At 33.5% G+C, this 16,705-nt stretch overlaps 1 protein-coding gene across 1 annotated transcript; it reads right to left on the minus strand.

Moving 5' to 3' along the window:
• Positions 1-568: 568 nt before the first annotated feature.
• On the minus strand, positions 569-13,718 carry LOC132563781 (transforming growth factor-beta-induced protein ig-h3-like; the record flags this gene model as incomplete). The annotated part of the gene is made up of 10 exons (XM_060228533.1): positions 13,577-13,718; positions 13,030-13,248; positions 11,098-11,280; positions 10,576-10,674; positions 9,463-9,585; positions 9,133-9,206; positions 3,287-3,455; positions 2,816-3,034; positions 1,057-1,239; positions 569-667 (listed from the first exon to the last, which is right to left on the minus strand). Coding segments are annotated over exons 1-10 (1,510 nt in total), but the record flags the coding sequence as incomplete, so codon positions are not given.
• Positions 13,719-16,705: the final 2,987 nt, after the last annotated feature.

Raw genomic sequence — 16,705 nt, forward strand, 5'->3', positions numbered from 1 at the left:
TGATAAAAAGCCCAGTTCATATTTTATAGTTTACAAAAGACACAAACAAAATTAAACAAGTTACTAAGCTCCTGTGTCAGCGCTGATATACATACCGCTGACCTCTTCTAATATTCGGATTCAATGCATAATAAATAGTTTTGATATTTTGATTTATTATTCGAAATGTGCATAGCACGCTCAAACAAATTGGCCCTTTTAATACGTATTTAGAATTAGATATCATAGAGCCAAATAATGCAGTTAATGCAGTTAACTGTCTCGTCCTCCCACGACTCGTTTCTGATGATATGAGCTTAAAATTTGAAAATCAAGATTGATAAAAAAATGTAATGAGATTGATAATTCCTCAGAAAATATATAGATTCGGGAGACAATATTGTTTATATTTTAATAGACGAGATATTTGTATTATATATCTGTCTGTATGTATATATGTTTGTTTGTATGTATGTATGTATGTATGTATGTATGTATAGCAGACTTTAGGTCAATAAAAGAAAGAATTCACCAAAAATACCCACTAAGATTCCACCCTTTTTTAATTTTGCCTATAGATATATCCTACCTTTAAGGAGCTGTGGGTTTGAGGCAAGGTTGTTCAATACTCTTGATCCCAGTCGTTGGAATGCGTCATTTGTTGGAGCGAAGACAGTGAGAGCGTCCCCTTTTTGTTAAAATGTTACAAATTAAAAACCTAGCAAAGAGTATTTCAATGTTTCAAAAATTGATAATGTTTTGATACAATGAAAAACAAAATGTATATATAACATATTATAATGTTAAAAGCAACGAGAAAAGGAAATCAATTTAATAAATAACACTCGCATGATTGATTTAACTTTTACATTTATTATTGTACTTTATTACATATACATATATATGCCTGTAATACTTTCACCATCAATTGTATTCCTATCTTGTTTATAAAGCCTGAGATAATATTCTCTTTATTTAAATCGTTTAAGTCCTCTTTTTATTCGCGATACATAATCGTCCCTCTAACTACAGCTCTGTCTATTATACATATTATCATGTCTACTGAAGTAAACTTACCTTGTAGAGCAGATACCAGATTAGCTTGTTTTACTTTCGATAACAAAACAGATAAATCCGGGGTACTGGAAGCGATATCGACGATGCTGCCCTCTGGTGGGAGCATTACTGTATCGATAACATGGATATATCCGTTGTCAGCCTGGATATCGAAGTTCGTTATCGTAGATCCTTCAACAGTTACTTTCTGTTGAGAAAAAGATGATGATGGAATATTTTACTAAGACGTTTGCCATGAATTGATATACATATTACATGAGAAAAAAAAAACTGTCTATTCCAAGTCATAACTATATTTACAGAGTATCTGTAATGGAATTCAAGTTGTCTGAGCACATCTTTGAAGAAATAATCAAGAATTGCTAGGACAACATCAAACGTGAAGCAAGTATGTACATATCACGACGGATAACGTCTTTTTCTAAAATAAGTCTGGTTCACAATCTCGGAATGAAACAACAATTCAAACAGTTTATATCTAGATGTTACATATTTTGGTGTTTTAACCTATAATTTATCTTCTGGTCGTGTACATCTGATACATGGCATGTGTATTCTCCAACAGCCTCTAAATCTAAAGACAGTGTGTCTGTATTCTGTTGCGGTCTGGCTGAAAGATGTTATGAAAAATAATTACATATATTTCTCTCTTCGCTGGGAAACGATTTGTAGTATTGATTTTTGTAATCATCAGTTTTTTACGAAAACAATATTAAGAGAAAGCAATCATGTTTAATATATATGTGTACCAAAGTATTTCAGCTGAGCTTTGAACTCTTGGGTCGTAGCCGGTCGCCTCCATCTCAACTGTGTCTTCATTTTGCGAAGACTTAACCTTGTCATTGATGCATGTTCAATTAAATAATTCGTATGAGCTGAAAACATCTTTGATCAATAAAAATGTATTGTCTCTCGACGCCTCGTCTTATTACTGTGAGGCAGGAAGCAGACGATGTTTGAACGTAATTATTTTATTCTTTTAATTTCAAAGAAATTAATTATTTATTGAACAAAGAGTAGTAAACAATCGATATATTAGATTAGAAAGTTTATCTTTTGATCATGATCGTTTAGAAGCTTTGCTTTGCTCCTTCAAACGTTTAAACATCATAGACAACCGAACCAACACGGACACAGAGTAGCCGACACATGAATTATTGGAATTAGATAGAACGTATATTTCGATAAGTAAACTTTGTAAAATTGCTCAGTGTGGTCAGATTGTCTAATTTAGTCACGATGTATTTTAATCCGTTGCTAATTCGTCGCTACGGTCATTAACATTAAAATTAGTAATATTATTTAGATGCTTCTTTAATTACTCCTCTCTTTAATTATTACCGATATAAGTTTAACTAAATATACTTTCTCAATCTTCCCTGTTTCCTAATATCCTCATACACACTGCTTACATTTTAAGAAGCAATTTATATATATATATGTTCAGGTTTATATGATTCAATAAAAGGGCAGTCCAAAGAATCCAGCAAAACGTCTTTTGGATTACGCTTTATATTGTAGCAATAGCAATACTTACAAGAAGTGGTATATGGAAGAAATTTTATAGACATGCATTTAACAGGGAAAATCAGTTACTCATAACATTTAACATATTTCTCAGTTTTAGTAGATAGTCTTCACATATGCTGGCTATCTTTTAAAATAGAAAGTTAGTACCAGTAGTTGTTAAAAGTTAAATCTGACCACAAGGCAAATAATAATTGCTGTAGTAAGTACCCGTTATGATAACATTAGTTACTTACATTATTATGGCTGTAAATGTTCAAACGAACTTTGCTACCAGCCAGTGTATCAAGTTGAGCCTCGTTAGATGCATCCTTCTTTTGAATAGATGCCGGCACCACGTGATACTTCAAAACGTTTGCGAGTGCGTTTACGTCACTGTTTAGTGAGGCTAGAAGGTCGGCAGGCAACTTAGCAAAGGCGGCATTGGAAGGAGCGAAAATGGTAAAGGTTCCTGTAATTGGCAAGACATGTTAAAATATCCTGTGATTATATGTCATAGCAAAACATATCATACAGCTTTCTAGAATCTCTTTCTCCTGTATCGTGAAACATAGTGGCACTTTATAATCAGTTTGTTTATGCATGAAAAGTTCATATTGAAAGAAACGAAGAAATTAAGACAATATCATCTTTTTTAACTTTCGTTTTGTCATTTTACATGTACATAAACACTGTAAAATCATTCCATTGTGTGACTACTGACCTTGTCCCAAGGCATCGGCTAAACCAGCTTTCTGTACCAAACTGACCAGTGTAGACTCGCTGGGCGACGACTGTAAAACCTGTACAAGGTTACGGCCCAGCACTGCATGTAGAGCGAGGGTGAGACAGAATACTACACGGAGCATTTTGAAAGGAAGTTGTATCGTCTTCTCAATGTGTTAGAGATCACAGTGACGTTTGGCGATTTACAGCTCATATTTATACCATTTTAAATTTGTTTCATAAAGAGTTATGTAATTCCCGAGTGCGGTTCCCCGTGTAGTATAAACGTGACTGTTATCAGGTAAGGGGACAGCCTTCACGTGTAGGTGGACGCTGGTCAATTCCTCAAGAGGACAGTTAATGCTATCATTAATCTATATATGACCTCACAAATAGAATTGCTTTATAAAGCTTTGGTAGGCAATGGTGAGGTTTTATATTACAGCCTTGCGTTTGGTGCTTTTGTCATTAATGTATCAATGTGTTTGTGTATTTGTCCCGAACTTAATGTTGAATATTCCAGGAGTGCTTTCTGTGCATTTTTGTTTGGTATTTTTTCGCTGAACGTTTGATGTATTTGTTTATGTGTTTTGATACTTTGCTATATTTATACTTATGTATTGATATTTTGCACTGATGAAGTTGTAGGTATAGATGAATGCCTATCCTCGGTATATTTTAGCCTGAGAGAACGAATCAGTTTAAAACGATATCTATTTACTTTTTCTTTGTTTTAGACCAAAATTTGTCATGTTCCAATTAAAACCGCATCTAATCCCAATTTAATGGTACAATTTTACTTTATCATAATGCTGATATTTTAGATGTCTCTCTGTCACAAAAAAGTATTTATGAGCTGTATGTAGAAGTACAGACTATGACATCCATTCGTATAGACAATGAATGGTAAGAATTTTAGTTCAATAAATAGACGGAATGATTGTCCAGCAATGGTGTATTTTTGTTTTTTTTCTTTTTTATGGATATATTTCATATGCAGGGCATTGCTTTTACCTCTGAAATGAGAAACAGGTTAACCTGTGATTATTTGACATCGATTATCTTATAATAAATAAATACCTTCAAGAATATTTCATCAATTAAGTTACGATAAGTAAGTTAGAATATTGTATGACATTCTACCTATTGCAAAACATCGAAGTATAAATGCCTTGTGCTTTTATTTTTTCTCCTTCCTATTCAGCAATGTTTCTTGTTGTTATAGTGTTCATCTATATCATCCAGTCCGTATGTATGTAGGACAAACAATTAAACGGTGCCAAGGAAAGTTAGTAACACACATCAGCACAAGAATTCAACAAGATTGCATATCTGACCACCACCATACGACGAGAACCCATGACAGTGGTCAACAATCCATGCTGACCGGCACGTGAGTAAGTAGCATGTGACTAACGTGAACAAAGTTTTCAAACAGAACACAACATATATCATGCCTGCCATATTAAAGTTTCACTAATATACCAATAATTGCCCAAGAAGTTGGAAACCATGCTTGAATAATGATTACATATTTATTATGTTCAGTGTTTTAGTGATTTCAGATGGTCAGTGTTGTTGTTGCTTCCCGTATCAATTATATAAACAAAAGTCATCTCAGTACGTTACGACAACCGGAATATTTTGAATGAAAAATGTTTGAAAGTTTAATGGTTGATATTATGATCTTATTTCTGTGTATGATATGGGGTTATACATATTAGATGTTAGTTAATGTTTCGGCTGGTTCCGATGTTGCATAGCTTGTTCTCATTTGGGAAAGTGACATTGGTGATTGACAAAAAATATACTATGCGATTGTCGTCTATGAAATACCAGAACACTTTATTTTTCTTGTACTTTTTCCGGAATATTCGTGTAAAAAGTTTTATTGGTTATTTTTTTATATTGGATCATAAATGTTGGAATTTAAATGAAGATCCCATTAACATTCCGATATTTTCTAGGTTCTTTGCAATATATAGTTAAATGCAGAACCCTTGTCTCCAGCCTTTTACTTTTATATTTACATATTTTGATAATACCATTTCGTTCATTTACTGATAAGGTTCATGTTCACAACTACCTTGAGCATGATTCTATGTGGGACATGTCTCGCACAAAACGTGCAGTCCACAAACCACCAGCAAAACAAAAACGAACAAAACATTTAGGTTACGGCATACGTTTTGTTGTAAATTATCACAGTCATTCATATCAAACTCCTAAACAGAGTTAAGCTAAATCGCAACCACCTTACATTTGAAAGTACATGGAACTATGTATCCGTTTGAGAACGTGAGCATCACGTCCTTTTTGATAATTCAACACCTATCATACTGACTAATATGGTAAACGTATTTCCTTCTTTTTTCATATTTTAACATGTTAAACTCGATTTCATTTGATTCCAAACTCAATGTCGAATTTCCATAATTTTCTCCAGTTACCACTTATGCGCAGGTGAGGCGGCGGTGTAATGCAGTTTGATACACCATTCAGCATGTTCTGTATCTTTGTGTCGAATTTTGATAATTCACTATATATATTAGATACAATCCTTTTTAATACGTTGGATTTCGTTTTTACTCATGGGACCCAATGAGAACCGAAAGATTTTATGACGGTAGTGTTTGTAACTATTTGTTCTATTCTCAGAGATACATATAAATATTTACAAGTTAATATTTTCTTCATATTACTGCCTAGCGACTATCTTCAGGCGATTGTTTTAATGAGTTGGAAACGACATTATGACAATAGTAACAGTAGGGGAGATAATTACGTTACTACCTATATGGTCAATAAATAGACCATTTAGAAACGGTTTAAATAATTTTACAAACATATCTTCCTTGCAAAGTCTTCTTGTAATACCGGTATCTGACGTCTTGTTAAAAAGGGATAAGTTGTCTAAGTGTGTACACAGTAGAATGTTACGCGTTTCCAGTAAACATATTTGTTGTTTATGTATTAGAACTCTCTCACTCATCGCATTTCCTGTTCTCTACAAGTTGGGCATATAATGACATGAATCATATTCTTGCTTTAGCAATTCAAGTCACTTTTAGAGTTCACTGTTTTCCCATTCTTAAATGCCAGGCAACTTCCTTCATCATATATAATGACATGAAAACGTGAGCGAACTAACCAGTTGGTTATCTTTTTAATGACTGACCGATGCACAATATATATATATATATATGCTTTTCTTTTTTTAGTCTTGACAAAAAATTATCATTCGAAATGAAAACAAATTTAAGATACATTTTAATCACATTAAACGTAAACATTACATTTTAACAGATTTTGAAGTCAAAATGGGGATGGTAAGATCAAACTGAGGCGGCCATTTTCTTGACGTAATGCCATTGTCAATGTTATGATATCACAATTGATTTCTGACTTGTGGAGCCAATGGAAAATATTCCAGGGTATGCTACACTGCTGACATAAACGTTTAATGTTTCAACGTGTGAATTATCTGGATAATAGGTAGATTCTGGGATAAATATCTACAATAGCAACAGGTAGAATAAACATTGATTATTATATAATACAGTTCAATGTGTCTAGTCTACGTGATGATCAACAGCTTTCGTTAAATTCAAATATTTTGACAGGTACAGAGATACAGAAGGCAATTTCACAGGAAGCGGAACGAATACACCCAAAAAGTATCACTTTTTCGAAGAAAAATAAACCTAACTGTAGCCAGTAACTAAACAAATGAACTACAGAGAAAAGCCAGTTTCGTTGAAATGGGGAACGATAATAATATTGTTATGAAAGAAGCTGACAGTAAAGTAATGAACGCAGTTTTATAAAAGCAAACAACTTGTCACCAAAATATTGATGATTTTAAAGTTCTACGGGAAGATTTAATCAACCAACGACAAAAAGTAAGGAACGAAGAGATGTAAACTCTTACATGACCATAATTACTTATCGCCGCTTATAATGTTTGTACTGCCTTCCAAAAATACAAAATCGGGAAATTTCTAATGATTACATACTCATACCGACCGGGGAAGGCCCTAGTTTTCAAAAAACAAATAAGTATTTTATAAGATATATTGTACTCTGTACTGAAGCTTAAAACTACGTGCGAGATTATTTGGACTTTTTGAGCCATCATCCAGAAAGAGTTGAAAACCATGTCATACTTGTAACTGCAGTTGTAATTAATTTACAGTTGTGATATCTCACAGGGTCACATGACGGGGTTCTGTGAAAGATTTCTGCACGATGTGCGCACGATGGGAAAACTTCGCGAAATGAGCTATTGTTTATCTGGACGAATGTTGTGCGGTTTTATCGCACTGACGTACGATTCTGTAGTGGTTAATACGTCTGTGATAGATATTGAATGAAATCTAGACGAGCGAGCTTTTCGTTTGATATTCAATCTTTAATATTAGTCAATCCTTTTAACCTAACCGCAAAAAATATGCGATTGTGTCGTATTGTTGTATTGTGCGTGATGGCGACGATGTGGTGCTTTGTGTTTTACCACAACTGTATATACCAACATCACATGTGAAATGAAAGTGAATGCCTAAGAATGTTGAATTGAAAAAACATCTCGCTTTGATACATCGAAAATTAAGAAAGAACTTCAGTTTAGAAGCAGCAGAATTATTGCTTAGAAACCACACATTTTCATTTAACAGCGAACATTATGAACCGATCAAAGGAAACGCAACGGAACAAAAATGACTCCTGCTTATGCTAGTTATGTTATTTGGAAAATGTACGCTGCTACAAAATTTGAGATCTATGGAACCTGTTAGTTAAGAAATTGAAATCGTTTTCTAGACGACTGTTTCATAATTTGGGGTATGAATAAGGTCAAATGTTTTTTAAACGTGTTGTTGCAATTTTTCAACATAATGGTCACAAATATGAAAGTTACAATGGCAATAGGCACTAATGATTAACCAACTATTGGAATGATAATAAAATAACCAGGTATAGTTTCTAAACCTGCTGAAACTACTAATCTCATGTACGAAGCTGAAATCATTTATTATACAGCTTGGTGGAAAGCTGTCCATGCTAAACAAGAAGAGCGCATCGGTAAAATGTTACATTTAGAATGGGAATTATTGTGTGATAAGAACGTTCGTTTAGTTTGATCTTAAGTACGTCCAGTGGTATCGTTGGGATAAGGCGGTTTACATCTTGAGAACTTAGATACCATTAAAAGTAACAGTTGACCATCCATCCGCTACGTCTACTTCAACTCCCTGACGCCTCCTTGCAATCTTTTCTTTGTTCATATTTTACCATAAAGTCACAATGTATCTGACATGTTATATTTATCGTTTTATATTGGTAAATCTAACTCAAGAACTTGGGGGAAGCTAGACTGCATACATCGTCTTTATGTGACAAGTAGATGGACTTCATACCTAAGTGATGAAATTACCAACACTCGCTTACTCCTGGACATTTGAATGGCCAAGCTATGGTACCGACCAGTTTCCTGTTCCAAGTCCTGTTCGCTACACGTTAATGGTCATAGCTTTTCCGCACCATGCTTTTTAACACTATTGTGTCATAGCACTCGTCTATATCCCATCCGATTCAAGGGAGGTAAGTGCTACGTTGACAGGCCCTACTTTTGTGCATAAAGTTGTTGATAACTACTGTCACTTTATTTTTATGAAAGTAAGAAAAATCTTAAGAAACTTCTTTAATTTTATTAAGAAAAATAAGAATATTTACAATGCAAAAATGAGAAAAAATGAAGATGAGGTATGGCTGTGTACATAATGATATATATGTTTCCTACTTCTTCCCAAATATTGCAGTTCCGAGGAACCTCAGGGGAACAAGCACGTGATCTATTATATGCACAACTCCATTTGTGGCTCCGATATCAGCTTTTGTTACTCTAGCGGTGTTCACATGGACTGACGAACCTGTAAAAAATGTTTTTATTAATAGTTTAGTATCAGAAAATGTAGACTGTGTTGTAACTGTGTGATAACTAAATAAACAAATATAAAGTTTATATATTTTGAAATATCGAGTTAGCAGTTTATTTTTGAGATAACAAAGACAAAGTTACATGTCATACATAATTTGTCTAGAGTCTTAAAGAAGGTCTGTCTAAGGAGACAGTTTCAGAAGACAAACAAATATGACATGTGCCAATAATATATATACTTGCCATACCTAAAGTTCCGATTCTGACTACATCATGATGAGTATCCAGTGTCCTGAGATGTTCCCTTCCGTAGAGGCCGGCGGAATACTCGGTGTGTGGTACCACGTGATATTCCAGGATTTCTGAATGTAAGTGCATCATTTATCACTGTTACTGGGCAATAAGTATTACCATGACATAATCTACCAGCGCCACAAACTTGTGGAACAGGATAAATGCATGATAAAATCTGTATAGGCCTACAGTTAAAGAAAACCAATCCAATTCATTACAAAGAATTGAATGTGTGATATAGACAATAATACTTAAATAAAGATGCAATCCATCCCCTCTTTCTATCAATCCTACAATAAGCTTTTTACATTGGAATTTAAGACAGGTACACTATCAAATTCCCTTTAGATAATGATCGTGGTTTAGATAAAAATCGTACAGAGTAAACCATCAGTATCAGTAGCAGACAATCGATACCTAATTAACATGTAACTCCTATTGTTGTTCCTCTATTTACATCAAATTAATGAAAAGTCTACGTCATATATCATAGTTTACAAAAGATACAAACATTATCAAAACAAGTTCCTATGCTCTTATATCAGCGCCGCTAAATATATAAAAAAAAAACAGATTTATTAAGGTTATGTGTTACCGCTGACCTCTTCACTGATTCTAATTAAGGATTCAATACATCAAGAACAGTTTTGATATTTTGATCACCGAAATGTATAATTATTAATGTGCAAAGCACGCACAAGCAAATTGGCCCTTTCGATAGATAGTTAGAATTAGATATGATAGAGCCAATTAAAGCAGTAACTGAACTACTTAACTATCTCGTCCTCCCATGACTCGTTACTGATGCCACAGGCTGAAAGTTTGAAACCTAAGCTGCCACTGAGTAAAGATTGATCCAAAGAAATGTAAAGATATTGATCATTCCTTAGGACAATATGTAGATTCTAGAGTCAATATTATTTATAATTCATAGACGAAGACTTGTATTATATGTATATATGGAAGACTTTCGGTTCGGTCAATAAAAGAAAGAATTCACCAAAAAATACCTGGCAGAATTTCATCCTACTTTTATTGTGCTTATAGATATATCCTACCCTTAAGGAGTTGTGGGTTTGAGGCAAGGTTGTTCAATACTCTTGATCCCAGTCGTTGGAATGCGTCATTTGTTGGAGCGAAGACAGTGAGAGCGTCCCCTTTTTACAAAAATGTTACAAAATCAAAACATCGTAAAAAGTTTTTCAATGTTTCAAAGATTGATAATCTTTCTATACATTGAAAGACAAATGCATATATAACATAATATCCATAATGTTAAAAGCTTGGAGTATTTTAAGAATAAGGAAATCAACTTAATAAATACAACGTTTTGCCAAAATCTCAAACACTCGTACGATTTAACTTGGTTTACATTTATCATTGTACTTTATAACATATACATATATAAGCCTGTTATACTTTCAATATCACTTATATTTCTATCTTGTTTATAAAGCCTGAGATAATATTCTCTTTACTTAAATCGTTTAAGTCCTCTTTTTATTCAAGATACATAATTTTCCCGCTAAATACAGCTCTGTCTAATATACATATTATCATGTCTACGGAAGTAAACTTACCTTGTAGAGCAGATACCAGATTAGCTTGTTTTACTTTCGATAACAAAACAGATAAATCCGGGGTACTGGAAGCGATATCGACGATGCTGCCCTCTGGTGGGAGCATTACTGTATCGATAACATGGATATATCCGTTGTCAGCCTCGATATCGAAGTTCGTTATAGTAGATCCTTCAACAGTTACTTTCTGTTGAGAAAAAGATGATGATGGAATATTTTACTAAGACGTTGCCATGAATTGATCTACATATTACATGAGAAAAAAAACTGTCTATATTTACAGAGTATCTGTAATGGAATTCAAGTTGTCTGAGCACATCTTTGAAGAAATAATCAAGAATTGCTAGGACAACATTAAACGCTAAGCAAGTATGTACATATCACGACGGATAACGTCTTTTTCTAAAATAAGTCTGGTTTACAAACTCGAAATGAAACAACAATTCAAACAATTCATGTCTAGATGTTACATATTTTGGTGTTTTAACCTATAATTAATCTTCTAGTCGTGTACAGCTGATACATGGCATGTGTATTCTCCAACAGCCTCTAAATCTAAAGACAGTGTGTCTGTATTCTGTAGAAGCCGCGATTATTGCAATTACGTTATTTACTACAGTACAGTGTAAATAATGATGACCAATACAAATTTAACTACATGCAATATATCAATCTTTCATGTTTACTAATCAATTGATGATTATATTCATCACCATAATATTAACAAGTGAACTGCTAATGAGTTAATACATATATATAACTGAATATTACTTGGGTCATGTGACACTTGATACAGCTGGGGAACGAGTTTTAGTAATATGTTTTGTAATCATCAGTTTTATACAATAAATAGAGAGAGCAAAGAAAAAATAATACGTATGATGTAAAAGTGTATCAAAATTTTCAGCTGAGCTTTGAACTCTTGAGTCGAAACAGATCGCTTCAATCTCTATTGTTTCTTCATTTTGCTATGACATAACCTTGGCATTGATGCATATTCAATGAAATTATTCGTAAGTATGAACAGAAAACATCTCTGAATAACGAACATTTATTGTCGATTAATTTTTCAACGACGCGAGTCTCTCGACGCGCTATCGTATTCCGTAAGCCAAGAAGCAGACGATGTTTGAACGTGATTATTATCTTAATTTAATAGAAATGTATTTGTTTATTAATTGAATGAAGCCATTTTGTAACAAATATTAGAGGGTTTGTCTGTTGAGCATGATCGTTTAGAAGCTTTGCTTCACTATTTCAAACGTCAAAACATCAAACAACTGAACCAACATAGACACAGAGCAGCCGAAACATGAATAATGACTGGAATTAGCTAGAACTTTTATTTGGATAAGTGAACTTTGTATCATTGCTCAGTGTGGTCAGATAATCTAATTTAGTCACGATGTATTTTAATCCGTTGTTGTCTAGTTGCTACGGCCATTAACTTACAAAATGGTAATATTATTTAGGTGTTTTGTAAATCTTTCTGCACGTTGATTATTACGAATATAAGTGTATCTAAATGTAAAGTCTCACCATTCCGCGTTCCCTAATATACACATTTCTTACATTTTAGGAAGCAATTTATTCAGGCTTATATGATTCAACAAAAGGAAGTCAAAGGAATCCAGCAAAATGGCTTTTGGATTACGCTTTATATTGAAGCAATAGCGATACTTGTAAGAAGAGGCATATGTAAGAAATATTACGGACATGCATTAAAAAGGGAGAATTAATTATTCATAACATTTAACATATTTCTCAGTTTTAGTAGATAGTCTTCCCGTATGTTGGCTTATCTTTTAAAATAGAAAGTTAGTACCAGTAAATGTTAAATGTTAAATTTGACCAAAAGGCAAATAACAATTGCTGAAACATCTATACATGTATACTATCATAGTAAGTACCTGCTGTGATAGCATTAGTTACTTACATGATTATGGCTGTAGATGTTCAAACGAACTTTGCTACCAGCCAGTGTATCAAGTTGAGCCTCGTTGGAAGCATCTTTCTTTTGAATAGATCCCTGCACCACGTGATACTTTAAAACGTTTGCGAGTGCGTTTACGTCACTGTTTAGTGAGGCTAGAAGGTCGGCAGGCAACTTAGCAAAGGCGGCATTGGAAGGAGCGAAAATGGTAAAGGTTCCTGTAATTGGCAAGACATGTTAAAATATCCTGTGTTTATATGCCATAGCAAAATGTATTATAAAGTCTTTTTTTAAACATTTTTTTCCTGTATTGCTAAAACGTAGTGGCACTTTATAATCAATTTGTATATGCGTGAAAATTATTTCTTAATTATTATTGTAAGAAACGAAGAAATTAAGACAATCATCTTTTTAAATTTTCTTTTTTTCGTTTTATAAAAAGAAATACGTTATCAAAAATAAAGGAACGTCTTATAACTTGTGCTGAAAAGTCAAGCAACATGTATATAGCAACTGTAAAGATCATTACATTGTATGACTACTGACCTTGTCCCAAGGCACCGGCTAAACCAGCTTTCTGTACCAAACTGACCAGTGTAGACTCGCTTGGCGACGACTGTAACACCTGTACAAGGTTACGGCCAAGCACCATATGTAGAGCGAGGGTGAGACAGAATACACGGAGCATTTTGAAAGGAAATTGTATCGTCGTCTCGATGTGTTAGAGATTACAGTGACGTTTTGAGATTTTCAGCTAATATTTATACCATTTCAGTTTTAAAATTTGTTACATAAAGAGTAATATAATCCCCGAATGTGGTCCCCCGTGTAGTGTAAACGTGACTGTTATCAGGTAAAGGGACAGTCCTCACGTGTAGGTGGACGCTGGTCAATGTTTTATGAATTTTGAAGTTATCTTTGTATTATGCAATGTGTTTTAAGGTCAGTTAGATAAAGGTATACATGACACATAAATTTATTTCTAAGGCATCGTGATGTTTTTCATTGTCCTCTGTAGCTTCCTTTTCAAGGAAAGGTAACCGGTGGCAAAAATATGTGGTTGTGAATCATTGGGAAGTTTACTTATTACTTTTTAGTATATCAAGTGGTTCTGTCCTTGTTAACCTTGTTATCACCTGAGATCGTGACATTACTGATTTCATTATCCACGTACATATTATGAGTCTCTGTATAAATCTTTATTTTATTCATATCTCATAGTCTCATCGAAGTAGAGTTTGAATTAAGATTCTGTATTTTCACTTTTCTTTACCATATCTCAGAAAAACGAAACTGCTGTAAGATGCAATTACTTCATTATTTGACTCTACTCGATCTAATTCCTAATTTGTATTGAAAGCTGCTAATTACATGCGAGTTTGTTTGTTTTTTTTTTTTTTTTTTTTACAAACATAGACATTTTGGTATCAGCTAAAGCAGCAATAAACAAGATAGCGCTGTGGTAGCCATTGGTGTTGTTTTATATTACAGCCTTGTGGTTGGCGTTTTGTCATTATGTATCAATGTGTTTCCGTATTTGTCCCGAGCTTGTTATGGAATATTCCAATCCCTGCATGAACATATGGCATATTTTTCCAAGTTTTGCAATGCTTTCTGTGCATTTGTTTGGTATATTTTGTTCATGTGCGTTGACAGTTTGATGTATTTGTTTATGTGTTTGTGTATGGATGTGTGCTTATCGTCAGTCTCCTTAAGTCTTGGAATACGAACCTGTTTCAAGCCATATTTATTGATTGATTGATTTTTTTTCAGACCATTTCCTTTGATAGTTTTAACAATACTATCTTAATTTATAATAACAATTTTATTTTAGATGTATGCCAGTCATATACAAGGTACTTATGAGCTATATTTTGCATTTGTTCTCACAATTTCAACGTTATGTGATATTGTTATTTCTGGCTGTAAACGCAGTAGAGCAAGTACGGTATACTTAATTAATTATATTTCGCTGAACCCTAGATATTTCACTGAATACATTATTATCATTAAATCTTTATTATCGATATAGAAGGAAAGATTATGAATAGGAAGAATATTAACTGGCTAAAAGGACAGGGAATTATTTCTTTATCATTAGTAAGGATTAATTGCATATGCATGGCATGGCTTTTAGTACTCAAACGAGAACAGGTAAACTGTGATTGATTAACAACGATTATTTTATTCTTATTAAATAACACCCAAACATGTTTTAGCAATGAAGTTTAGCAAGGAATTCAAACAATTAAATGAAAAGAAAGTAATACACATCAACACAGGAATTCAACAAGATAGCATATCTGACCAACACCATATGTGGAGATCCCATGGCAATGATCAACAATGCATGCTGACCGACACGTGAGTTACCTGTGACTTATGTAAATTCAATTAACTAGGATGTAAAATCTGTTAATAGATCATAGAAGCTCGTTGCATATGATTCCATATCGAGCTATCCGCTAGGTCGGATATTCCAACTAAATAGCTCCATACCAGTGGTACCATGTTCCAATAATGAATATAAGAATCTAGTAAGTAACAACGATAGTATTGTTCAATGTTGGTACTGAATTCTGAGCAACAAACGTTCGTTGGACGCGTATTACTGGAATAGATTTATGATGTCAAAAAAAAACGACAGTACGGACAGGTAAATTGTCAAATTCACGATGCAATCGTTCCCTTTAATCTTTCTTTTGTTCTGGTTTTGCCCTAGTTTCATAGAATTAGAATTTGGATTATAAGTATGTTGCCATGTTGTTATTTTCTTGATGTCTTACCTGTCGATATTCTCTTAGTTTTTCTTCGGCTGAAAAGAAACTTAGTACATTTACATTGGTATTTGCAACTCTTTTCAACAATCTTTGGAGTTGCTTAAAGGAAATAGTTACACAATAGTCAAACAGCAATGATGATAAAACGGCGGTATATGCATTCAGCAAATTCTGTATTTTTGTGTCGGAAAACTTTTTAAATACGGTGAATTTTGTTTTCACTCTAGGGATCGGATAAGAACAAATAGAGGCTATGAAGGTACGGTGTTTGTCACTTTTCCTTTAGTCCTACTCTTAAGAGATATATACTTCACAATACTGTACAAAATACACCGAAGCGAATAGCACCTTTCTATACAAATTTCGCCTTCCTATGAATCGTTAGAGATGCTAATGGCACCAACTTTAAACCTAGGAAGTGACTTAGGAAAATCCAAAGTGATAAAAAAAAGAATTTAGATGGGGAGGTGCACTTACTTCATATCAATATCTCTTCCATAGTATGAGATATAACACTGCAGCTTTCTAACTGAAGTCAGCACAATCAGCATGAGAGTTGATATCAGCGTTAGCAAAAAGATATTTATTCTTTCAAAAATCACCAAAAGCCTTAAATTGTTGTACATGTTTTATTCAATTCATGAAAATCAATCACAGACAATAAAACAACGTAACATAACAAACAACTTTTGCATTTTTCTGTTTGGCAATAACCATAATTTTGTGGCATTGCAAAATTTACTGAATTCTGATAAATGATGTTTGATGAAAAATGATTTCGATAAGCTACGTTAATCTATGAGCCACCTTAATAACTCTTTCCATTTATTGAATATGAGTAATACCTACCTGCATGTACCTCAACCATGAAAAAAGATCATATGAAATAATATGT

This window comes from Ylistrum balloti, unplaced genomic scaffold (assembly GCF_031769215.1).
Source record: "Ylistrum balloti isolate Yb309-2 unplaced genomic scaffold, AGI_CSIRO_Ybal_v1 Utg371860, whole genome shotgun sequence".
Taxonomy (NCBI): domain Eukaryota; kingdom Metazoa; phylum Mollusca; class Bivalvia; order Pectinida; family Pectinidae; genus Ylistrum; species Ylistrum balloti.